The sequence below is a fragment of the Aricia agestis genome, chromosome 4, assembly GCF_905147365.1.
Source record: "Aricia agestis chromosome 4, ilAriAges1.1, whole genome shotgun sequence".
NCBI classification, from domain to species: domain Eukaryota; kingdom Metazoa; phylum Arthropoda; class Insecta; order Lepidoptera; family Lycaenidae; genus Aricia; species Aricia agestis.
In genome coordinates this window covers 12,948,323-12,974,890 of record NC_056409.1, presented here as the reverse complement: position 1 = coordinate 12,974,890, position 26,568 = coordinate 12,948,323, and the positions used below count along the sequence as shown (strand labels likewise).

General features: G+C 40.8%; 2 protein-coding genes across 3 annotated transcripts; both read left to right on the top strand.

Moving 5' to 3' along the window:
- Positions 1–5,495: 5,495 nt before the first annotated feature.
- Positions 5,496–13,583, top strand: LOC121726236 (odorant receptor Or1-like). 2 transcript variants are annotated; one of them, XM_042113489.1, is made up of 8 exons: positions 5,496–5,836; positions 5,944–6,081; positions 6,408–6,576; positions 6,661–6,779; positions 6,985–7,084; positions 7,160–7,264; positions 7,717–7,872; positions 13,388–13,583. In XM_042113489.1, exons 1-8 carry the CDS (start codon positions 5,496–5,498, stop codon positions 13,436–13,438), a joined length of 1,179 nt encoding a protein of 392 aa, XP_041969423.1. In that variant the 3' UTR covers positions 13,439–13,583. The 2 variants fall into 2 exon arrangements, with proteins under 2 accessions (XP_041969423.1, XP_041969424.1); XM_042113490.1 differs by having other exon boundaries at positions 5,810–6,081; positions 13,388–13,575.
- Positions 13,584–14,255: 672 nt separating this feature from the next.
- Positions 14,256–23,586, top strand: LOC121726237 (odorant receptor 43a-like). The gene is made up of 8 exons (XM_042113491.1): positions 14,256–14,593; positions 15,149–15,286; positions 15,583–15,751; positions 16,284–16,390; positions 16,678–16,777; positions 17,058–17,162; positions 22,988–23,143; positions 23,226–23,586. The coding sequence occupies exons 1-8, from the start codon at positions 14,256–14,258 to the stop codon at positions 23,280–23,282; spliced, it is 1,170 nt and encodes a 389-aa protein (XP_041969425.1). The 3' UTR covers positions 23,283–23,586.
- Positions 23,587–26,568: the final 2,982 nt, after the last annotated feature.

Genomic DNA, 26,568 nt, shown 5'->3' with positions numbered 1-26,568 from the left:
GCAGTCTAATAAAAATTGTAACAACTTTTATTTGACAGGTCGTCAAAAGTCGTCAATCGTTTTTATGGCCTTTCGGTATTTCCAATATATTGTTCAATTTGTTTGTTATTTTTAATAAATATTATTATATTTAAAAATAGTTACTTGTTGTGTACTTCATGGCAGTGTAAATCATAAGAATAATCCTGAAAACAATGATATTCTACTTATACAGATATGTTACGTCCATACTATTTTCCGGCTTAAATCTCTACCGAACAATTTTCAAATTCAAAATCGCAAACATTGACAAATTTGACAGATAAGTGATATAAAAGATACGAAAAACCATTTACATAAGAGAGACAGTTCTATTTTTAAACGTCAAATTGTATCGCTGTCTCTTTCTTCGCCTGAGCTATGACGAAAATTCGATTTTTTCCAGATTGTTCGAAAAAATAATTGAAAATGTAAATAATCGAGGTATTTATTGCAATCAAGACATGTGGTAAGAGATTCCATGTGTTTTGTTTACTTTCGAGTCATAATTATTACATTTTCGATACACGCACGACGTCATTTTCAATTTATTTAGGTAAGACAAGACGCAGCACGTTCGTGGCTGCGCTCGATGCAGACTAAACAACAGACGGCCCAATTGGGTCGTATTTGAATCTTCACAACGCGCGCGGTAGTAACATATTACTTATCTGCTTTGAGTTTTTCATCATTGCCTGAAGAATATGCATTTCACTTCAATCTTCATGTCCTAATTGCTACGATGTGCTTATTTTTGCTCTATTCTGTCTTTAGCTCTCTATTTCAAATAAAATATTGTGAATCCTCTCTTTTACTTTCATATTTTGCGTAACTAAAGTTACTGTTGTTCTTATATTACACAAATTTTGAAGAAAAATTTTTCATTAAAATTTTTTACATATACGCTAGTGCTTGAATCAAATTTATCGATATGCTTATCGATATTTTACAATAACATAAAACTAAAATAAAAATCATTTACCTTTATATTTATCACCTTAAAAAGGACATATTATCTTATTGAACCGATTATTTTTAAATAATAATTATCTTTTGACATACCTTATATATAATCAAGGTATCACAGATCAGTCACTTGAATGTAATACTCATTGAGTGCAGCTTTCAATAATATAATAGACAGTTCTCTGACAGAATAGGTATAACTGCAACTTATATTATACTTATTAATAGGACTGGTACCGACTTCAAAATTATAAAGATTGAGAACAGAAATACTGAGTACAGAATAAAGATTATTTAATACTTTTTAGTTTATTTAAGTATAATATTACTATTGTCTTTACCTTCAAATCGGTTCACAAACGGCGGAGTAATCGTTGAACATACATAAAAAATATATCCACAGCCGAACATCTAACCTCCTCCTTTTTGGAAGTCGGTTAAAAATAATTGTAATAAAGCCTAGCGCTTTACGCATTATCACCGGCTCCCATTTTGAGTGCCAGCGCCGGCAGTCGTTGTTTTATATCTCGGCTGCCGGCAGTATACTTACCGTAGTTCCCATTACTGATATTTTTGGGAGCCGGCGCCGGCAGTGGACGCACTCCCAAAAGTATTATGATTTTTTATGATATGTATTTAATTTAAGAATAAAATATAATATACTATGTGTGTTGTTTACTTTCAACGTTTACTTTCAATGCACCAATGTAAGGGCTGATTTACCAGATAGATTTTACCTAAGTAATAAATAAGTAACTTTATAATATTGTGTTATGTGTACCTATATTATTTACCCATATAAGAACCTCATGTCATAAGTCATAACATATCCGACGAATGACGATTGGAAAATCATTCCAAACGAAAATTAATGTGTATCTACTTTTCAATCGTCACCTTTTTTGCCAATTAAAATTTATGATACCTAATTTGAAATACAAAATCTGTCAAAGTTGCATATTATTTATTTCTTATAGAAACTCAGGTAAAATAAATCGAACGGACTAAACTATCGATAGCAAAATACTATACTATCGATAGTAAAATATACATCACTAGCACACGCACTCATTGACACTTGACAGATCAAAAATGGTCACGCATTTCGGGTTGTCAGGTGGTCTATACGACAGTATATTATACTGCCGTCATAATAAAAAAGGCCGCTAAGTGATATTCGCGATTTTCAGATTTTGAGACCAGTGAACTTAGTTCAGTGGACTTAAAACCTGAAAATCGCGAATATCACTTAGCGGCTTTTTTACTTATGACGGCAGTATAAGTTTATGGTACGTATACACTTACACAAGCATGATTGAACCATGGAATTAATATGTACTGCTGTACGTAGTACATATTAATTCCATGGATTGAACATGATTTCTATGAGATTAAATTGTCAACGTGCGGCACGTCACACGTGCCAACTGGACGTCAAAAAAGAGTGCTGCTGTCATGTATCACACGTCTCTTTTTACCACGCAGTGTTACTGATACTGATAATGACATCTCTCTTGCTCAGGGCTTTGTTTCTCTATTCCGCTAGGTATATTAACTTTATGTACCAGCAGGTTCCCGCCCACGTTCATTTATAACCTTGTTGGACCATCAGCTGTCATAAGACTTTTATGACGATACCAGACCATGCCCAGACAAAGTTAAGCAGATCTTGTACAATGTACTTACATAATATTATGTTATTCGCCGTGTAAACAATATTCAATTCAATTCAATTCATTTATTTCAGATTTTCATCCATAGTGTTAGTTACAACTATGGTTGCCATCCGTCCGGGTTTCCCCGGATTTGTCCTAGTTTGAAGGGCGTCCGGGGATTTTTTAAAAGTGTCCGGGTGAAACCCCGACACTTTTGTCGAAAGAAATCCAACTTTTTAGTCATGCAACAACAAACGAAAGATAAAAACTTGCTAAGCATACTTACGATTTCTTCTTTAAGGCTGATTCTCCAAACCGCAAAATTTAGTTGTCCGGATGTACAAACTACCCGCAAAGTTACATATTATGTAGACCTTTGTATTTTTTTTATAGTAATATAAGGTCTGATCTAACTGGGCCACTTTGGTACTGTAGAAAAACTTAATTGTAAATATAATTAAAATTAATTTAAAGGTCGAAAAATTGATTCCCTGGACGTGTCCTGTCCCCAGAATTCACTATAAATTCCCAAAAAATCCCACAAATACAATGAAATTCTAATTTCAAAGTAAATAAATCGTAAGATTATAAACAAAATATTTATAAAACAATTGTATATAAACGTATACTTACATCGTTATATAAATAGAAAAAGTCATTTTAAGATTTGTCCTGGCTCACATAGTGATTCCCTATACGCTTCACTTGGAGGCTCGTACCTCCCTAGTTATAAGAAGCACGTGGTTGCGGGTGCGCAGGGCGGGAGGTTCGGTAGCCCTCTAAACATCATGGAAGGAAGTCACATAATTCGTAGCTCCATTTCCGAGTTACAAAGGAAAATATCTGATTCCCTCAACCTTGGTTCCTTACACAATTGATTCCCTATTCGCTAATTACAATGTCATTTCCAAAGTTAAGTTTGCTTACGTCCGTTCCCAATATTTGATCTATCTCTGGTTTTGCCCTACTAGAGATAGGAGTAGCTCACATTAGACACTAGAGACATATATTTTATGTCAATTGTGAGCTATTCCTATCTCTAGTAGGGCAAAACCAGAGATAGATCAAATATTGAGAACGGCCGTTAGATACGATGTAAACGACGATAATGAGTATGGTTTTTAGTTAGACTATTTATTGTTTAACCTACATGCACAGTTTTTGTACACCTCAGGAAAAACTAACTTTTTATTGATTCCCTCTACATACATTTTGATGATTCTCTGGGTATTTTAAGTAGGGAATCAAAATATTTTACATTTATTTATCTAATTGGTACATATCTGTTTATTTTTATTAAAATAAATTACATTATCTTCATATACTGATACAAATAAATGACACCAAAAAGTAAAATATTTAAATTTTTTTTTATCTTAAAGTCAAAATATTTCAAATAAATTCATTTTCCATTCATTGTACCTACTTGGTTTTAACGAACAAGTTTAGTTTCTAGACAATTTGATACATGTTTATATTTAAATTGAACATGTTTATTTAGCTGAAAAAGCTTTTTTCTATTAGCTTTGTTGATTCCCTAGGTTAGAAAAATTTAAATCAAAATATCTTCTAAAATTGTGAAGTGAAAAAGGGCCCAAATAGATAATTATTTTTATAATTCACTTAAGAATAATATGCGATTATTGATTTTAAAAAATATGCAGAAATAAAAATGTACCAGGGAATCAACTAAATAATCCGAATCCGGAGAAATGCCCTTAATCAAAAAGTACGATTTCAAGGACTTAAGTTATTCAGATTTTAACAAATTCTTGTTATTGGAAAAGATAGATTTTTTGGCAAAAATTGGCAAAACGTAATTTTAAAATGTAAATACTTTTTAAGAGGTGTCCGGGGAAATAACCACATTTCGGCCAAATGTCCGGGAATTTTGTCGTGCCTGACCGGCCAAGGCAATTTGGGTGATGGCAACCCTAGTTACAACAATATGTCCTAATTTTAATGTTAGTAAAATATAAAAGAAATTGGAATTACATTACATACTATTGTTAAAAATTAAATATATGGGAACCGGGCTATTGGAGCATGGAGCTGCACCCAATGCTTCAACAATATGGAATCCCACCTGCTACCCAACACATTCAGGAGTCTGTTTGGACTCTTTTGCCCACGCGACCAGAGCGAGGCACATCTCTTTCTAATAATTGTCTGAAAACAGTCTGTATGTGCCTCAGCGAACATAGATGAAGCGCTACAATAACGCGACAGACAGACAACAGCATCCTGAATATGTTGTTGTACTGGACTTTGAGCGTACTATATGAGCGCTGCGTAAATCTGACCCATAGGCTACACGTGTAGAACGACTGACAATACGCTTTAAAGAGCGTTATTTTTGTGTCCCTGCTACATCGTGCGAACCTACGTACCAGCATATTACCGCGCACACATAGCGCTCTACGCTCCCTCTCTATGTCCTCCGTGTCTGATAGAGAGGCGGTGACCCAGTGACCCAGATATTTAACTCGGTCGACTCTTCTCAGCTGCACACCGCCAATTATTATTCAAAATAAGAAATTTATTTATTCATCTTGGGAATTTTCTATAGGTACCTAGTCACAATCTGAGTCATACATGAACCGAAACGAGCTTAATTTACCAATACTAAGGTATAAATTGTGATAACTTGATCAGCGTGTTGTTAACTTTAACTGGACCTTTTAATCGGCATTTCAGTAGTAGACAGTAATATAATATCTAATTGGAATACAAAACAACACATTTATCCGTTATTATCCATTTTACTAAATTACCGTGAGTGATTATTTAACAAATTAGATATATTTTCATAAGTATACCTTCCTATACTACTCAGTACCATTTGGTATGTTCGTCATGTCGGAGGTATCCTCTGAAGACTTGTATTTGAATAGGGCTAGATTTGTGATGAAATTTTTAGGGGTCTGGGTACCACCTCCCGATGAAAACCACATCCAAAAACTTCACCGTTTATTCATTATGTCTCTGCAGTATTTATTTTTATTGTTTCAAATTATTTACATAATCCAAGTATGGGGGGACTTAGAGGCCGTCTCGCAGGCTTCGTACTTGCTCTTCACTCAGGCTAGCCTATGTTTTAAAGTCACCGTTCTGCAAATTAACAAAGAATTAGCACGGAATCTATTGATTCAAATGAATAGTGACATTTTCAAACCGCAGAACGAGGAGCAAATAAGGTAAATTTAATTGGAAATGGCAACGATTAACTCTTCCTTAAATTACGTAGATCATAATATCTACATAAAAGTTTTATCCGTGTACACTTAAATTATTTGCAACACAGGATCTTAAGAAATCAATCAGGAAGAATAAAGAGATTGCTGTTTGCGTTTATGGTCAGTTCCCAGACTACGTGTTGCCTGTGGGCACTCAAACCTCTATTCGATGATGCTGGCTCCAAGAAGTTTCCATTTGACATGTGGTAAGCAAGTGAACCTCTAAACCTACCTCTAAACCCAATGACCCATGTAGGCAGGGTACATATTATACGACGTTGGTCATGTTGGGGCCCTTAGAAAAATCTTTACCATTCCTAAGGGCCCAAACAAATTTTTATACGGGGCCCCGCGGAGGTACGCTAGGCTTCATGTAGGTAAGTGGAGAGGTTAGCGGGAGGATTTTTTTTAAGCTAAGGCAAAACCACTATCCATCCAAACCACTACAACACGATCCATCAACCATCCACACATCCACCAGCCATCCAAAGCAAAATAATAATGTGAAAGACGTGTAAACTTCATTTCGCAGGATGCCCGTGAATCCAGAGCGCCCACCTCAATACGCGTTTGGATACGCCTTCCAACTTCTGACGATAAGCATGAGTGCCTTCATCTACTTCGGAGTCGACAGCATCGCCCTGTCCATGGTCATATTCGCCTGTGCTCAGTTAGATATTATAAAGAACAAGATTTTAAATGTATCTATCATCCAGTTTTAGGATTTATCAACCCAAAGTTACAAAGTAGAGTTTCAAGTTTCAACTCTGGTTCTTACGTTTCAGATAAAATCGCATTCTTCTGAGCAATTGACAAGAAGACAGCTTATCAATAATTCAGATTATCTAGAAGACAATCTAAGGAAATTAAAAAATTGTGTAAAACAACATCAGTGTATAATTACGTAAGGAAATGCAAATTGATACTTTTATGCCGTTTTCACCAACCGCATCCTAACGTTGAGTGTCCCCACTTAGCCTAAGGGAGCAATTGGTAAAAATGGGCATTAAATTCTTACCTAATGTTCCTACCTCAGTTCCTACTGAACCATAGTAAAACTATGACTGAACCTTTGAAGATGTAATTTGCAGTGATGTTGGCCATTTTAGGTTTACCGAGATGGTGGAAAACGCCTATCACACTTTTCTGTTGTTTCAACTAAGCGGAAGCGTTGGTATTATTTGTATGTCGGCACTTAGAATTTTGTTGGTAAGTAACAATTCACAATTTATATTGCCAGATAATGTACCGTACATATATCTACTTAATATTTGTTTATGACAGATCGACTGGCATAGCATGCAGTTCCTCTCGATATTTCTCTACCTCTCCGTTATGATCAGCCAGTTGTTCGTGAGCTGTTGGTGTGGTCATGAGCTTACAGCTACAGTAAGTACTAAGAACCATTACGTCTATTCCACCTTCAGAAACATGAGAGGCATATTATGGCAGTTTCTGCGTTATTTGACTAGCCAACGGGTAAAATCGTGTCAATGTTAGGACAAGCGTAATATTATTATTTATGGTGGGCTTCACATAACTTGACCAAATTAGGTTGCTTGGCCATCTGCTTATGAATCAATTTCTCCAATAGTAGATCCGTACCAATATTACTCATGCGATAGTGTGTCTGTCTGTCTGTTAGTACTTCGCGCCCGAACCGCTGAACTGACTTTGCTAAAAGGCGTGAAGAATTGAGATACCTTGGAGTCCCGGGAAAAGACATAGGATACTTTTTAACCTGGAAAAATGTACGGTTCCCGCGCGATAAACAAACTTTTGGCGCAACGGAGTTCATCCAATTTCTTGACAATTTTGTAGAAATTTGTGGAATATTTTAGAGCGAGCACCTACACAGCGTGCTCCACGAGTGTGCGTGGTACGAGCAGAGTTTGGAATTTAAAAAGATTCTACTGGTGGCCATGATGCGGATGGAACGACCCCTGGTGCTTCGTGCTGGCCACTACATCAGCCTCTCTAGGCCAACTTTTGTTTCTGTGAGTGATGATATTGTTACGGTACATGGTATACGGACACGTGGTGCCATCTAGCGACAAACCAGCGAAACTTACCGAGGGAGCACAGGCAACATAAATCCCCTACTCAATACTAGATGGCATGAGGTGCGCAAGTACATACTCGAACCTTCTAGAAAAGTCCAACATTTTGTTTACGTGTTGACCGGTTTATTTTGTCTACGTGTTTACGAGTTTAGTTGTTTACTTTTATTGTGGTACATGCTCGAGCCTCCTAGAAAGTTCCCACGGTTGTTTACTTGTTTACGTGAATCGGGAACTTTCTGGAATTCGTCTCGCCATATAAAAAGCCACAGGTAAACGGCCCGGCAGTTCAGTTCGATCTGAGCGATCTTCGAGGCGACAACAAGTGATCAATAGTGAGTGAACCAGTGAAACCTGCGACTTGGCTACGACCTAGGACAGTGATAGTGCATAGTGATTGGACCTAGTGATTAGTGTTTGGACTTAGTGCTAAGTGTTGTGACCTAGTGTTTAGTGCAGTGTTAATAAAGTCTTCAAGAGAGTCACCAGGTCTTTCTCTCCAAATCCTCGAACCCTTGCACGTAACAACTGGTGTCAGAAGTGCGATTTGGAGATGCCATTGACTCCGAGAGAGGACTTCAAGGGGAGTGTCAGGACAAGGGCGCAGCGAGCTGCTGCCATTGACTCCGAAAGAGGAGTTGCGGAGGCCACACCCACTGGGGACCAAGCTCCGCCCACTGAGGGATAGGCCCCACCCACTGGCCCCGCCCACATGGCCCCGCCCACTGACCACGCCCACCAGGCTCCGCCCACTTTGGCTAAAGCCACACCCACTGGCTCCGCCCACCGGGACACGCCCACTGGCCACGCCCCTCAGGCTCCGCCCACTCAGGCCACGCCCAATAGATCCGCTCACCGAGCTTCGTCTGCTCAAACCCTGCCTACTGGCTCCAGCCACCATGCATCGCCCGTAGCTTCTGCGGCCCCTCAAGTGGCTCCTCAATTACAAAGCCTAATTGAGTTAATTCAGGCTCTGCAAGAATCACAAGACCGCAAGTTCGGCGCTTTACAAGAGTCACAAGACCGCAAGCTCGGCGCTTTACAAGAGTCACAAGAACGCTAGCTCGGTGCTGAAATCAGAGCGATTCGAGAATCACAAGAGCAACAAAAAGACCTCCAAGAAAAAGCGCTTGGAGCTATAAAGGATGTCAGTGACAAGATGAAAAGGCTCGAGGAACAAGTAGAGGAGCTGAAGAAGCAAGGAGCTTCGTCCCCTGCCCGGGATCAGGGAAACGAATAAAAGCCAGGACTGAGGGGCGAGTACTGGCTGACGCGGAGGAAACCCCGATAACTGTTATCTCCCAAGCATGCAGCGGGAATAGTCTTGTGATTCAGGGAACTATTAACAGGACGGATTGCAAAATGACTCTAGACACAGGAGCCTCTAGAACGATAGTGAACCCAAATCTGGTAAAAACCGCAAGAAGACACAAGAGGAGAATTAACTGTCGGCTCCTTACTGCCTCCGGTCAGCCAATACCCGTCCTGGGAGAAATGTCAGTTACGATTAATGTAGGGGGATCCTCATACCCTCATGACGCTATCGTGGCTGAGATTATGGATGATTGCATCTTGGGTTTGGATTTCATGAAGAAGCATAACTGCAGAATTAATGTCGCTGACGGAGTTTTCAAGTGTGGTGAAGAAGAAATTTTCATCCTTGGAGGCGCCTGCGGGAAAGTTAAATGTGTAAAGAAAGTCATAATACCTGGACGTGCGGAAGCTCGGGTGCTGGTGAAACTGCCGCCAAGTGGAAAGAAAAATTCAAACAGATGCGTGTTGATCGAAGACACACACTGATGACGGCGAGAACCCTTGTTAGTGGAAGCAGTAACGCTGTGGTCAGGGTTCTGAATCTTGGTGATCGCGAGATCTGCTTGAACAAAGGTGACGTCATTGGAAAATGCGAGGAAGTTGTCTGGATGAGAAAGTGTAGTTCGATGACAGGCGCAGACTCAGCAAACAGCAGCAACTACGGATTAGTGACTGGGCTACTCGATGACTGCAAGAGTAATCTGACATATTCGCAGAGCATGAAAGCTAAGAAGTTTTTACAACGCCACGCGAATATCTTCTCCAGTCAGGAAGGCGACCTTGGAAGAACGTCGATGGTCCAGCACAGGATAGATACCGGAAGCGAGAACCCAATTCGTTAACGAGCAAGACGGATACCAAAGGAGAAAGAAGTTGAAGGCCTTTTGGAGGACATGAGAAGGCATAAGATTATGAACCGTCTGCAAGTCCGTGGTGCTCACCTGTTGTATTGGTAAAGAAGAAAGATGGCATCACAAGATTTTGTGTGGACTACAGGCGTCTCAATGATGTCACTAAGAAGGACAGCTATCCATTACCTCGAATCGACGACACTCTGGATACCTTGAGTGGCATGAAATGGTTCCTGAAACCCTGACCTGAAATCTGGATACTGGCAGGTGGAAATTCATCCAAAAGACAAGGAGAAGACAGCGTTCTCCACCGGTAAAGTTTTATGGCAGTTTAACGTCATGCCCTTTGGATTGTGCAATGCACCTGCCACATTTGAGCGACTCATGGAGTGTGTACTGGCAGGCTTAGTTGGAGAGGCTTGCTTAGTCTACTTGGACGACGTCATCATTGTTGGCCGCGACTTCGAGGACCATTTGCGAAACTTAGAACGAGTTTTCGCCAAAATATAGGGGGCCAAGTTAAAGTTGAATCCGAAAAAGTGTCGTTTATTCAGGAGTAAGGTTAATTATCTCGGCCATGTTATCTCCAGTGATGGAATCCAGACGGACACGGAGAAACTGGAAGCAGTTCAAAGTTGGCCAACCCCTAAGAACAAAACCGAAGTGCGGGCATTTCTCGGCCTATGCTCCTACTACAGGCGTTTTGTTAAGGGATTCTCAGAGATAGCCAAGCCATTACATCGGCTGACAGAGGATAAACGACAGTTTATTTGGGACGAGACTTCTGAAGATTCTTTTCAGAAACTGAAGAAACATCTCTGTGAAACACCAATCCTGGGGTACCCACAACCTGAAGGTCAGTTTATAGTCGACACGGATGCAAGCAACACAGCCATTGGAGGGGTGTTATTTCAAAAACAGGGCGAAAGAGAAGTTGTAATTGCATATTTCCGCAAATCTTTATCTAAGCCAGAGAGAAACTACTGTGTGACGAGAAGAGAACTCTTGGCTGTCGTAAAGACGCTACAACATTTCAGCAAGTATCTCATTGGCAGACAGTTTTTACTGCGAACTGATCACGCAGCGTTGAAGTGGCTACTACAGTTAGAAGGTCAAGTAGCACGATGGATTGAACAACTCCAGGAGTACGACTTCAAGACCGAACACCGCAGCGGAAAGTCGCATGGGAATGCCGACGCACTCTCACGAAGGCCGTGTTCAGAAGACTGCAAACATTGTGTTAAGCAGGAATCTAATGAAGTGACATTAAAGTTAACGAAAGCAAGTCCTTTGGGTCCATGGGAGAATGATGCTATGAAGAAAGCTCAAGAAAGAGATGACGACCTTCGGCACATCATCACATGGAAGAAACGGGGTGACGTAAGGCCAATCTGGAGTGAGGTTGCACCCACTGGCGCTGTCACTAAGGCGTACTGGGCGCAATAGGACAGTCTGATTCTTCAAAACGGAATACTTTACCGGAAATGGGAGAAGACTAACGGTAGAGAGTTCCATCTTCAGATAGTTGTCCCAAGAACGAGAGTACCGGATGTTATCCGTGAAATGCATGATGGCGTATCAAGAGGTCATCTAGGAGTCAAGAGGACGTTAACAAAAGTGCGAGAACGATTCTACTGGTAGCATTGCCGAGATGATGTGCAGGAGTGGTGCCGCAAATGTACTACTTGCGCTGCAGTCAAGGGACCACAGACAAGGAGCCGTGGGAACCTGCACTTGTATAACGTTGGGGCACCGTGGGGACGAATTGCAGTTGACGTAGCTGGGCCATTTCCTGTAACGGAATCGGGAAACAAGTATTTTATGGTTGTCATGGATTACTTTACCAAATGGCCTGAAGTGTTCGCCATACCAAACCAGGAAGCTACAACAGTTGCTTCTAAGCTAGTCGAGGAAGTGATATCTCGCTTTGGTGTGCCTCTCGAAATTCATTACGATCAGGGCAGGAATTTCGAATCGCAGGTCTTCCAGGAAGTGTGCAGAATTTTGGGAATGCATAAAACGAGAACCACCGCGTACCATCCACAGTCTGATGGAATGGTTGAGACATTAAACCAGACCCTCGAAAGGCATTTGGCGAAATTGGTAGATGACAAACAAAAGGATTGGGACAAGTATATACCGCTCTTCCTTCTGTCCTACCGTACCGCCGAGCATGAGAGCATAAAAGCTACCCCGGCGTATGTCAATTACAGTAAAGAACTGCGAGTACCAGTAGACCTCTTGACAGGAGGGTCACCGGAGGAACCGAAGACCGTACAAGACTATGTCTGCGATTTAAGGGAAAAGATGCGCTATATACACGCCATGGTTCGGGAAAATGGGTTACAGTCAAGTGAGAACATGAAGACCAGATACGACCAGAACTCGAACACGAGCGGCTTCGAAGAAGGGTCACTGGTGTGGCTGCATAACCCAACTCGCCGAAAAGGCAAATCTCCAAAGTTGCAGACCAAGTGGGACGGCCCATACAAAGTGGTTACCCGATTGAATGATGTGACTTACAGGATTCAAAAGCAACCAAGAGGGACATTCAAAGTGGTACACATAGACCGTCTGGCGCGTTACCATGGCAGTAACAATAATGCTCGGGACGAGCATCTCTACGAGGGGAGTAGTGTTACGGTACATGGTATACGGACACGTGGTACCATCTAGCGACAAACCAGCGAAACTTACCGAGGGAGCACAGGCAACATAAATCCCCTACTCAATACTAGATGGCATGAGGTGCGCAAGTACATACTCGAACCTTCTAGAAAAGTCCAACATTTTGTTTACGTGTTTACCGGTTTATTTTGTTTACGTGTTTACGAGTTTAGTTGTTTACTTTTATTGTGGTACATGCTCCAGCCTCCTAGAAAGTTCCCACGGTTGTTTACTTGTTTACGTGAATCGGGAACTTTCTGGAATTCGTCTCGCCATATAAAAAGCTGCAGGTAAACGGCCCGGCAGTTCAGTTCGATCTGAGCGATCTTCGAGGCGACAACAAGTGATCAATAGTGAGTGAACCAGTGAAACCTGCGACTTGGCTACGACCTAGGACAATGATAGTGCTTAGTGATTGAACCTAGTGATTAGTGTTTGGACTTAGTGCTAAGTGTTGTGACCAGTGTTTAGTGCAGTGTTAATAAAGTCTTCAAGAGAGTCACCAGGTCTTTCTCTCCAAATCCTCGAACCCTTGCACGTAACAATATTATGATATTATCCATTGTACTTAGCTAATATAAAATAATGCTTTTTGAAAATTACTCTGTTTATCTTTCCAGATCCTTCGAATGTCTTACTCGTATTTTGCAGTGCTCAATCAAACAACCTAATTTGTCCAAGAGCTGTATAATTATTCGAAAAGAGATCTGCACTAGTAGTATATACAGTAACAGCATGGGGAACACCGAACACGTCATATTCGCAAACTAATTCTAGAAAAAATCATAAATTAAGCAACTTTTATTTTATAAGGTAGGTTTACATGTAGCCAATCATGTACCTAAAGGTTTCGATGTACGCTTCGATGTAAGACAGTGCTAAATCAAAGCTGCAAGTTTCCGCACATAATATTTTAAGCTATTATGAATTGTAAATATGTCAAAGAGTAAATAAATAATTGTTATAACTTTAATTTCTTTAATTGTTTACAAAGCCAGCACAACAATTAGGTGCTAATATCACGTATGAAAGTTTGTCAACAAAAGTCATTAGCTGGAAAGCGTTAAAACTTTTAAATTATAGACACTAAAGGTGTTACAAAAGGCAAACAGAATAAAATTACTACAAATAAGAATTCATAAGGATTATAGATATGCGTATTTTGGTGGGTGGATAAGGATATCATCATGGTCACGACTCACGGTAGAGTTACAAGAAACTCTACGCGTATTGTAGCCCGGACTCCGTAGGTAAGTCGTAACTCGTATCTAACATCAACTAGCCAAGGTAATGTTAGGCTTTCTAGATGATAGATCTCTTTTTGGCCTTGGTTTCATTTCAAAACTACCAAATAAAAACAATAAAATAAGTCAGAAAATTATGAACATCCTGTTGATGTTCGTATGTTCCTAAAACTTGCGCTGCTACTGTATCCATATAAGAAATGTTTAGCAACGACACTGACATATTATTTCACTATTTACCAAGATGACCAAAAGTAACGCCAATATATTTCTAAAGAGACCAGAAACAGTTCTGAAATATTTGGGCCTATGGCTCCTCCCGACGAAATATGTTGTTCTGCACACAATCTACACAATATTTATCATGTTCACGCAGTATTCTTTCATAGTTCTAGAGGTTATTTATATAGTAGTCGTTTGGGGGGACTTGGAGGAAGTATCCGAGGCTTCCTATTTGCTTTTCACCCAAGCTTCGGTCTGCTATAAAACCACTGTCTTTATTTTTACCCGAAGCAACTTAAAACGCTTGCTAGATTTTATGGATACTGAAATGTTTTCATCGCAATCTGCAGCTCATGACAGGTAAATAATGGTTTTACTATGAATGCTACGGAGTTTTTAGTTAAGTACCTATATTATGTTCTAGTCAGAATGTAGAGTCGCTCTGCGCTCACTTAATTGCCTTGCAAAAATATTTTAATTCTGTGAAAAAAAAGCATCAAAATGAATCATCATTTAACTTAATTTATTGTTTAATAAATTTTAAGAAAGATAATACGAAGTATGTGTAGTCGACCCTACAATCGTGGTCTGTAGAGGACAGAAGTCTTAGTATTGTTTTGCGAAAATGTTGTTTTCTGAACTAAGTAATAATTACCGAAACTAAAATCTTAACAGCGAGACGAGGGCCGAGGCACAAACATTTCAAACAAAATTTGTTAAAATTTTGTGCCTCGTTTTGACTTTTAAGTTTTAAGTCATAATTTTGCACTTATTATTTTATAATTTATGTATTTAGTTAGGCTTTGAACACGAGGCTGGGAAAAATAAATAGAGTTTACTCACTCGCCAGTCGCTTAGAAAGTCCGATTGTTTGTGTTAAAAGTACCTAGGCTTAATTCATACTTATTTTTCAAGAATTTTGCATACGGAGGCTGGAAAAATAAAGAGATTGACTGCGATATTCCTGACCAGCGCTACCACAACTTGTACTCTTTGGGCCATCATGCCGTTGTTCGACTCGGCAGAAATAAGACATTTTCCATTCAAAATTTGGTAAGCAAATTCTTAACACAAAACGAGGAAATTAATTTGGCACCCGTTTCCAGAGTTTTCTTTGAAAGTTTGAACTAGACGCATCACGCAAGTTAACTTCTGTGGGATTGTCACTTGTCAGTTATCCCAAGTATTTTTTTTTTTTTCTATGATGAAATGATTTTCGGTACGTTTTGAGTCTCTACTAGGGACTCCCTAGTGATGATGAAACTAATATAGGATCTCTAATCTCTAGATATGAATATTTTCCTAAGCTGCATACCTTTAATTTTTTTAACTAGGTTTTTACGATCTAGGATGCCTGTCGACACGCAGAAGTCACCGCATTACGAAGTGGGGTACTTTTACCAAGTGTCGTCAATTTACATAAGCGCTTTCCTGTTCTTCGCGGTGGACAGCACGACATTGTCGATGATTATATTCGGACGGGCGCAGTTGAAAATCGTCATCGACAAAATAAAGCAGGTATGTAGGTACCTACACACTTTTTTGGGAAATGCGTTACGTACCTATTCCCGACAACGTTGAAAGACCGATGGGACTCCCTGGGTGCTTCGGTATGGAACTCCCGGGTCCACAATATACCTACAATACCTTCCCGTTATTTATAACTAACCATCGCGCATAAGATTTTAAGCCTTCATTCAGTAATCAACTAATCATTAAATATCTCTAAGTGCGACCATTGAACCATTGGAGCCAACGTGGGAAGGTATAAAGTGGGAGAGCCGTGCTTCAGCACGAACTAACTAAGCGAATGAACCGCCTAACCGCATAACTATGAGAGCCCCATAGATAGACAACCAGAGTGAAATAATGCTCATGTTGAAAGGGTACAAGGAAGACCAAACACACTTGCGTATCTAGTCGCAACCAGAGTCTAGATAAGAGTGTAACTTTATGTTGTTGCAAGTGTCCGAGCCCCGAGAGCCGCTAAAAGCTTATCAAGAAATCCAAACGCTTATATCCTAGTCCATTAAAATAATATTTTTTGTAGTTACAAAGTGTACCGATAGTCGATAAATCGCAAGAAAAACAACAAAAGTGGTTAAACAATAATAAATTATTTAACGAATGCATAAGCCAGCATCAGCTCGTTATAAGGTAAGCAATTTGTGATATTCTCGTTACAAGGCATAAGATCTATTCGCAAGCACGAATTGACGAGCAGTAAACAGTTTGTTTACGCGGGCATTAAAAAAACAATTCTGACTATTTCTACTCTTTCGTATATTTTCCGTAAAAGATGGGTTTGGGGACGTAAAAGTCCAGGAACGCAAACTGTGCATACGAATAATTATTTAGCAAGTAGCATTTGTGTAATTCTTCTGGTTTGTGGTTTGCCGTGGTTGATCGTTACGCACTTTGGTAATTCATACCTAATCTTGCAGGTTTATTCAAATATTGGAAGACACATATCACGCCAACATATTTTTCCAACTCAGCGGGTCTGCTATGATTATCTGCATCATCGGTCTCCGCATAACCATTGTAAGAACTCACTTGCTTCCAAAATTTTCCAGAGTCTTCTGAAATTTCATGCCGATTGGCGATTTACACTAACTACCCCTGACGTTAAGTGCCTCTTAGCGAACATATACCTAACTTTTCTTATGGTTCTATAAACATTTCTGGGTAAGTACTTCCCGCCCAAGGAGCCAGATACATTGAATTGGTAAAAAGGTTTTAGTTTTTATGAGATAAAAGATTTTTAGGGAACACTCAGCTTTAGGGGGACGTGAAAACGGACATTGGTTTGATATTCTTTCAGGCTGAGCCAAGCGGCGTCCAATTCTACTCAATGATCACTTACATGGGGACGATGCTGTCGCAGCTGCTGCTCTACTGCTGGTGCGGCCACGAACTCACTTCTACGGTATGTAGGTCACAGTCTTGTATCATGAATTCACTAATTTACAGACTAAACTCAACATGTCCATTATCCATGGCTATTAGGTTATAAAATATAGACTTTTGAAATGACAACTTTCTTATGTGCTTTGGGTTCTTTGATACCCATTTGATTTTTAAGATCCGGGCCCCAAGCCGCATGTTTGCTTTGTTATTGTTTTCAACTGTCAACATTCTATTAAAGAATTTATACTAAACATTCTACTAAATAAAGAAAGATTTGGGTTGGGTTGAGGTCTGGTCTGGTTTGGGGTTCTAGTGCTCACAGCATTGGAACCCCAACCCAGACCAGAACTCAACTCGACAACAAAAACCCAATCCAATCGGTGTTATCCGACCCGTGCCGAAGGATGCATGGCTGGGGGAAGTCAGCCGCGAACGGAGGGCCCTCGATACCAGGCGACCTCGAGGAGTAAATAGCCTTACCCTTGCATGCGGGGCTCTGTGGGGGTGGACCTTTTATTTCCCTAGCTACTCGTGGGATTTGAATGGAAATTGAAAAGGACCAGGAAAGTCTTGTGGCCGAACTGGAAGCTTTATGCTCCACGGAGGCGATGGAAATCGGCGTAGCCGAGGACCACCTATTGTCTGGGTCTGTCGGGGCAGAGGACACTTCTGTGTCTGGTACCCCTTCCGACCCTCTACCATCTAGCGCTTCTGCACCTTCTTCTTCTGAAGTCGGGGCTGGCGCTACCGCTAACGCCCCTAAAAGAAGAAGAAGACAACTCAGTGGGGCAGCCAAGAGACGCATTGAGTGGTGGATGGCGAGGGGTAAGAGCCTCGAAGAGGCGAAGACCCTTTGTCAGAAACCACTCAGTGAGTTTCCTGAGTATGCCGAGGAGTTGGAGAAGCGTTCGAGCTCCAAACGGCAGCTCTCTGACACCGCCAACTCACAGGAAAGACCGACGAAGGCAGCCAAGCACACTAGTGCTCAGGCGCCCAAGCCGAGTTTCAGTGAGGCGGCGAGTGCCATTCGTGTGGGCATCCTCGATCCTGGGGGACCTCTCTCACAGGAGAACGCCGAGGGGTTGAAGAAATGCATTCTTCGAGTCATCGACGATCAACCGGAGGGAGAGGGACCTAAGCTAATAGGATGCGTCCACAGATCGGGTGGACTTGTCTTCACCTGCGTCGACGCTGCCTCCAAGCAGTGGCTGGCGCGGCTGATAGACATGATCCATCCCTGGGATGGAGCAGCCCTCCGCGTCGTTGACGAGGCGGAGCTGCCTAAGCCCCGTTACGCTACGGCGTGGGTTCCTGACCTAGAGGTGGACGAGGTAGGAATCATCAAGCGACTGACCTCGCAGAATGGAGGTATGGGAATCCGGCTTTGGAAAGTGGTCAGCAGGAAAGCCGATGGAAAGGGTCAAACTTTTACCTTTTCCTTCGACGAATCTGCGGTCAAGTTACTTTCCGAGCGGGATTTTCGGGTTTAACCGGGTTCAGCTTCGCTTGAAGGGACCAAAACCGGCACTCCTGTCAAACCCTGTAGGGTCTGACGAAGTAACGGCAACACCTCTGCTGGGCTCAACTTCCCAGCCCCACACCTCACATAAAGGATGGCGGCCAGCACATCTTATCAAGCCTATAGGCTATAGAGGCACGGCGCCGCCCCAAGCTAGCAGCAGCGGCACATCATCTGCCACTGTTACTGCTCAGCCCAACACCCTGCACGTGCAAGCACAAAACTTGCACGTGCACACCAGCAGGGGAGGCGGACGCCCGGCTGCTCAGACCAATCCCAGACCTCAAGTTCCCTTGAAAGTGGCAACTGTGAGTAGGGGTAGGCCTGGAAAGTCCCGTGGTGGACGCGGACGCGGACGTGGTGGCTCTGGGGGCGCCTGCGCTGTGAGGAAGCCAGCACAGCTGCCCTCATTAGCGCAGGAGCACTCAAGTCGCAAAGTGGCGCGAAACCCCCTGCTCCGACTACCTAACCTGCACCACACAGACTAAACACACACACACATCCATCCACATATACTCACTTTAACACTCTACAGCTACACTTCACAGTAACACTACACAAAAAAAAAAAAAAAAGATTAAAGTAATACAAGTCAACTTACGACACGCGAAGGCTGCCACAGATGTACTCTGTCAGAAGTTCATCCGGGAGGCGCTCGACATTGCTTTAATCCAAGAACCGTGGGTCAACGGGAACACGGTGATGGGCCTTGGACTGGCAGGTAACGTACTTTATTTTCAGCATGGCCAGAGGCCCAGATCCTGCATCCTCTTCAGCAAGAGGATGAAATTTTTGTGTGTCTCTTGCCTGTGTACAGATGACACTGTAGCTGCGTATATTGAGGAGCCCGGAGGGACTGCAGGCAAACTGATGGTTTGCTCCGCCTATCTACCTGGAGACACTCAAGACCCCACTACGCAGCTATCACCGATAATAGACTACGTCGAGAATCAGCGCATCCAACTTATCCTGGGAAGTGATTGCAACTCATATCATACAAGTTGGGGCAGCACCGACGTAAACTCCAGAGGTGAGAAACTATTTGACTTCTTACTTACTAATAACCTCCACACTTTGAATCAGGGTACTAAACCAACGTTTATCAACCCACTGAGACAGGAGGTCCTTGACATAACAGTATGCACAGGCCCCATACGACATCGCGCCTGTAACTGGCATGTATCGGACGATAATTCACTGTCCGATCACTGTTACATTAGGTTTGATATACATGACAGTATGCCTGGGAAAGAGGTAACTTATAGGAATCCTAAGGCCACAAACTGGAGTGTATTCAGAGAGGAATTGCAGTTAAACCTCGCAGCAGTCAACAAAGCTGTCAAGACCGTAGAACAACTGGAACTAACGGTGGGAGAGCTGGAGCATAGCTTGAATGATGCTTACCTCAGAAGCTGTCCTGTTAAGAAAACGTCAAATAAACGTAATGTACCTTGGTGGAATGGTACTCTGGCGCAACTCAGGAAAGAGACTCGAGCTCTGTTTAACAGAGCCAAAAGAGACGGGAACTGGGACGCATACAGAACCGCCCTGACGACGTTTAATAGGGAGCTAAGGAAGGCCAAAAGACGCTCTTGGGCAAGGTTCTGTGAGGAAGTGAATAACACCTCGCAAACCTCCAGACTATATAAAGTCATATCTAAGGCCCCTAGCTCTCATCCCAGCACTCTGAAAAGGCCAGATGGTACTTACACTAAAACGGCGGAAGAAACGCTAAGATTACTAGCCGACGTTCACTTCCCCAACAGTATCCATCTCAAAAATCACGAAGCCTTCTCTCATACGATTATTAAAACGAGACCATCAGTTGACGATTGGAGAAGAGCTTCCGTGATCTTTAAGCCTGACCGAGTCACTTGGGCAATTGACAGTTTCAAGCCTTACAAGACCGGTGGCGAGGATAATATATTTCCGGCCCTCCTACAGCAGGGCAAGGACATTATCCTTCCTATGCTACTGAAAATATTCAGTGCAAGTTTTGCGTGGGGCTACATCCCATTGGCATGGACAAAGGTAAGGGTGTCCTACATACCCAAAAGTGGGGACAGAGACAAAGCTCTACCAAAGTCATACAGACCAATTAGCCTCACTTCTTTCATGCTTAAAACAATGGAGAAGGTGGTCAACCTACACATAAGGGACACCTATCTCAATAAAATGCCGCTGCATGAAAGACAACATGCCTACCAAAAAGGCAAATCTACCGAGACGGCCCTAATGGACTTGGTAGATCGGATTGATAGAGCAATTGAAGATAAAGAGATTGCGTTATGTGTCTTTCTCGATATTGAAGGCGCATTCGACAACACTTCAACCGGCTCTATCACAAATGGCCTGGCTTCAAAGAATATAGATCCAACAACTAGGAAATGGATCAAAGCCACGCTCGACAATAGGGTAGCCTCATCGACTATTATGGACCTGACACTCAAAATCAGGCTGACACAAGGTTGCCCACAAGGAGGTGTGCTGTCACCCCTGGAATGGTCCCTGGTAGTGGATGAGCTAATAAGGGAACTGAACCTCATAGGTTACTACGCTCAAGGGTACGCTGACGACCTGGCGATTATGGTGGTGGGAAAATGCGCATCGGTGGTCGCTGGGTTGATGCAGTCAGCACTAAGAGTCGTCGAGAATTGGTGCCAAAGGGTCAAGCTAACAGTAAATGCTGATAAGACGGTCTTGATACCTTTCACCAAAAAGAGGAAGTTGGAGGGACTAAGACCCCCAACACTCTTTGGGAAAACTATTAAGTTTGCGGGTGATGTCAAATATCTAGGAGTAATCCTAGACAAAGGACTCACTTGGAATAAGCACATCGAGTATATTACGAAAAAGGCTAGATGTTCTCTGGGTTCCTGTTGGAAGCTTGTCAGCTCTAAATGGGGTATTCGGCCGAAGGCAATGCTATGGCTATATACAGCCGTAGTGAGACCGATTACCACATATGGCTGCGCAGTGTGGCATAAAAAGGCTGAACAAGTACAAGTAAACTGTCACAAAAGACTAAACAGCGTACAGAGACTGGCATGTCTAATAATCACGGGTGCACTCTCGTCAACACCCACCGCTTCCCTCGAGGCCCTGATCAACTTAACTCCGCTTCCTCTGCTTGTTCAGATGGAGGCCAAAAAGGTGGCTCTCAGGGCCAGGACGGCGGGTGGGACGAATTGGGTCTTCACCCCATTTCGACAGCTGGAACAGTCTCTCAGTGAATCACCTATCATGGCCATGCCATCAGATGCCATGATCAAGGTGTATAGCTTTTCGAAGCAGTACCAGGTTTTTATACCTTCCAGGGAGGACTGGGAAAGGAAAAATCCAATCGATGTCCGCCCTAGCGACATAGTTTGGTTCACGGATGGATCAAGGAAAGACAACCGTGCGGGAGCCGGAATCTACGGAGGCAGGCCACCAAAAGGCAAATACGCCTGTTTGGGGGAGTTTGCGACCGTGTTTCAGGCTGAAGTCTTCGCTATCCTCGGTTGTTCACTAGAAAGCCTGGAGATGGCCCTAGTTAATAAAAACGTTTTTATCTTCTCCGATAGTCAAGCTGCACTTAAAGCACTGACTGCCGCAGAAGTCTCGTCCAAATTAGTTCTGGAATGCATTGAGACGTTAAACATGCTGGGAAGGAACAACAACATCCGCCTAGTATGGGTCCCGGGCCACAGCAACGTCCCCGGCAATGAAACCGCTGACGAGCTGGCTAGGCTTGGGGCCGAGAGTCTCATATATGGTCCAGAACCATTCTGTGGTATAACTCCCAGTACCACAAAGCAAGTGCTCAAGGAATAGGGTCACAGACTATGCAGGAAGCAATGGGCTGAGACCCCTGGCCTTGAACACTCCAAGGCACTAATTCCTGACTTCAACAAGAAACAATCAGAATTAGTGCTCACCTTGGGTAGGAACCAATTAAAAATCCTTCCCAGAAGCCTAACTGGGCACTGCAAGCTCAACAAACACCTAAACAGAATGGGTATTTGTAGCATAATGACTTGCAGATTCTGTGAGGAGGAGGATGAAACACCTATTCACCTTCTCCTCGACTGCCCTGCTCTACTACAGAGCAGGAACAGGCACCTTGGTCGCCACGAATACTCGTCCACAGAGGAAATTCGTGGCACCAACCCCAACCATATCGTTCAATTTATGAGCAGTATAGAGTTGGGGATGATACTCTAGTGCGAAGGAGTCACAATAGATCCTCATGGGTCGCAGTGACGTCAGGGCAACAGTGACCTGCCTTCTTTAAAAAAAAATAAAAAAATAAAGAAAGAATTATTATTATTGCTTTTGTCTAGAGTGAAGAACTCCGCATGTGGTTGTACCAAAGTCCTTGGCACGAGCAGGACGCCAAGTTTCGTCGTACTCTGATCATCGCAATGGAGCGTATGAAAAAGCCTATCATCTTCAAAGCCGGGCACTACATACCGCTGTCACGACCTACCTTTGTTTCTGTAAGTATTATTTAATTACATTTAAATTATTAAATATATTTTTTGATCAAACTTTACCAGAATATTATCATTGTTGTTCCAGATACTTCGATCATCATACTCTTATTTTGCAGTATTAAATCAAGCTAATAACAAATAAATATGGCGAGGACATTTATGTTTGTCCATTAGTATAATAACTAATGTATTAAAATAATAACTAATAATTTAATAGGCCCCTTTAGAAGTTGTTACAAAAGACACATTAGTTGTATATTGTATGAACCGATACTAGCTAATTGTGTACTAATCACAACATTGTCTAATCATAGTTTAGGGCGAAGTAAATTCCGTTAATGGCGTAATATGGTAATAACTCCTAATGACAACCAAATTGATAAAGGTTTTGAAGGCAATATTATATTATTAACTAATTCAGCAAACATTCACGTCAAAAAGTTAATTAATCTTACAAACAAAAAGAAGGCTTAGAAAAAATAAATACTATATTAAAAAGTTTTATTTTATTATTTTTAAGAATTAGTCCGATCGCCGGATATAATGGATTCCGGTCTTTGGCCTATATAATATGTAACTGTCTCTTTCACTCGCACATGTTTAACATGCTGCTCACATGACGAGAAACTAATTTAAAAAGAAATTGCCCAGTTGTATTTTTTAAATTAGACAGTTTTTTATAAGATAACTGCAACTTATTATAATAGAGATCGAATTTTCTCTATCCAGTGATCGGACCACATCGGACAAACACGTTGGTCGTTACGAAATAAAATAAGTACAATTTGACAAATAATCGTTTATTCATAGATAAACCGTGTATCACATTAGGTGTATGTATATTAACGACATTAGGCGCAATGTGCTTATTCTTACGAAAAATTATGAAAAAATACACATTTTATCATTCAACACACGACGACACTTATTGTAGCTATTCAGTAAATTCGTGCAATCATTAAGAAGCATAACGCGATGCATCAACACAACCGTTGTTAGTATTTATTTCGCTTGCAGTCCATATATTTAAACGCAATTGCGGTAACTACGATTATAACTTTTTAATTTAGAATTCCAAAACTTATGATATTTAAACCTACGAATAAAAAATACTTTTATTATTCGTAGGATACAATAAATCAATAAAATAACAATTGAAAGAAGATTTTTTTGGATTCATTACGTCACTTATAATTTTAATTACATAATGGATTAAGTAATGTATATCAAGGCAAAGTTTTTAATTAGCAGTCTATTGCGTTTTTATTAATAAACATTCTGATATGCAGCATTTGATTAAAATTTAGCAAAATGTATAAATGTAATTAAACTCAACCGAGTAGAAATGAGATACTTATTATTTTTGCATTTTTCTGCTATGGATTCACGCTCTTCGAAAAGATAATGTAAATATGCGCCAGAGTTATGTAAAGGAAAAACATTAATAAGAAAACGCTTCCGTACATACATTTTTCAAGTAGTTGTTATTAAAAATACGGCTAACGATGTGCGTACGTGCACGTACGCAGTGCGTATACCGACGCGTACGTCGACGCGACGCGATGCACGGTGCGGGCGCATAATTATTAATTACTTTTGAAACTATATTTTTAATGCACAGTTGAGACTTTAGCACTTCATTTACATAACTCGGCACAATGAAATATTATATTATTTATTTACATATCACGTTGGCAAGAAAATAAGGCAATAACTTGTGTATCACTATCACAGCGCTGCAGAAAACGTCTGCCTTATTTTTAAATCGCCAAAAAGCTTGTACAGCCTCTTTAAATTAGTACTTAATAATTATTATTAAACAACATTTTTATGTAAAGTAATAAAAATTCGAGGGTATATCACTTAATTTAATTTTTTTGTCTTGTATCATTTCAAATTTAAAAATATTCTTGGTCACCATTTATCGTTTTGCCTGCAACATACTTGTAATAACGGATACTGATTAATGCCTATAAATTCTAAGGTATAAAGATTGGATATGAAAATCGCAAAGTATAAAAAACCACAACCAACTTATTGTTAGGTTAAGCGTGCAAACATATTAACGGTAAGGTTGAGCTTAATGCGGTAAGATCATTGTTGATTATAATAATTATATAGTTGTTGCGTAAAATTAATGGCAGAGAAAGCTATAAAAATAATCGTAGTTTGAGCAAAAATACGGTAGAAAAGCGTCTAATGTCCATAGAATATTGGACGAGGAATTTTATTAATTGGAAACTCGTTAACACAAGTATGTCTTTAAGTTTCGAACATAAGATTAAACTAGTTTATTTAAAAAATATTGGATTGGATTAAACTCCTAAAAATCGGCCAAGTGCGAGTTGGACTCGCGCATGAAGGGTTCCGTACCACAATAGAGCAAAAATAGGCTGAAAATTGTTTTTCGTATAGGAGCCCCACTTAATTATTTAATTTATTTAAATTTTATTATTACTTATTAAAGTACGAATGTAGTTAAATATTTTGTGTATGTTTCAAGTGCCTATATGGGAGCCCCTTACATACTTAATTTGTTTTGTTTTTAGTATTTGCTGTTATAGCGACAACAGATATACACGCAATCTGGGGAAATTTCAGAAGTCTAGCTATAGCGGTTCTTGAGTTACAGCCTGGAGACACACAGACAGACAGACGGACAGACATCGAAGTCTTAGTAATAGGATCCCGTTTTCACCCTTTACCTAAAAGCCAAGCAGCAAACCCTGAAGGCAAGCAAATGTGTTGGAGGCAGAAAACTATGTATATTGCGACGAACGTTGAACGCGTACTACATTTACTATCTAGTATAATAGACATGCCACGCAATAATATTAATAATTGTTTATAGGCCAGTCAAAGCAACACTCGGCCCAGCTTCACTCAATATTCTTTTATACAAAATTTAAATGATTGGTGAATGCTTTACATTATTGAGTAGTAAACGTAAGCACGCCAAGATGTACGCAGCGATTGCGTCGCGACGCTCTGCAAACATTTTGACTTTTAAGGATTATGACTTAATACGATGTTATAAATTCAAGTGACATAATTCTTATTAAATTACGTAGCATGTCCGTTATTTTACAAAGATACACGACTACTACGAATGAAGCATTTGTAAAAATATACCTACCCACTGCGTAACATCTACGTCGCTCGATCGCTACTCCGTAATGATTTTTTAAATCTACATGGTTTATCTGATTTATAAAATATTATTTGGCTAGTGATTTTCATTATCATAAATTTTTCATCTAGTATACATTACTGGTAGGCTAAATTTGTAATCTACGGAAGATTTACAGATATTTGTACGAAACGGAAGTAAAACTAATACATATTAGATTCTATATAACATCTACTGAATTTTGATTTAAAGTGTTTCATAACTAAATTAACGTGGATGTGAAATAAGTAACTAGTAA

Bases quoted from the DNA above. Each gene is read 5' to 3' on its own strand.
- LOC121726236 (XM_042113489.1), top strand. From the start codon at position 5,496: ATGTCGGAGGTATCCTCTGAAGACTTGTATTTGAATAGGGCTAGATTT. The intron at 6,082-6,407 runs GTAAGCAAGTGA...TTCATTTCGCAG, and splicing joins AAGTTTCCATTTGACATGTG to GATGCCCGTGAATCCAGAGC. The intron at 7,265-7,716 runs GTAAGTACTAAG...GGAATATTTTAG, and splicing joins GTCATGAGCTTACAGCTACA to AGCGAGCACCTACACAGCGT.
- LOC121726237 (XM_042113491.1), top strand. From the start codon at position 14,256: ATGACCAAAAGTAACGCCAATATATTTCTAAAGAGACCAGAAACAGTT. The intron at 15,752-16,283 runs GTATGTAGGTAC...TATTTTTTGTAG, and splicing joins TCATCGACAAAATAAAGCAG to TTACAAAGTGTACCGATAGT. The intron at 16,391-16,677 runs GTAAGCAATTTG...CTAATCTTGCAG, and splicing joins CAGCATCAGCTCGTTATAAG to GTTTATTCAAATATTGGAAG.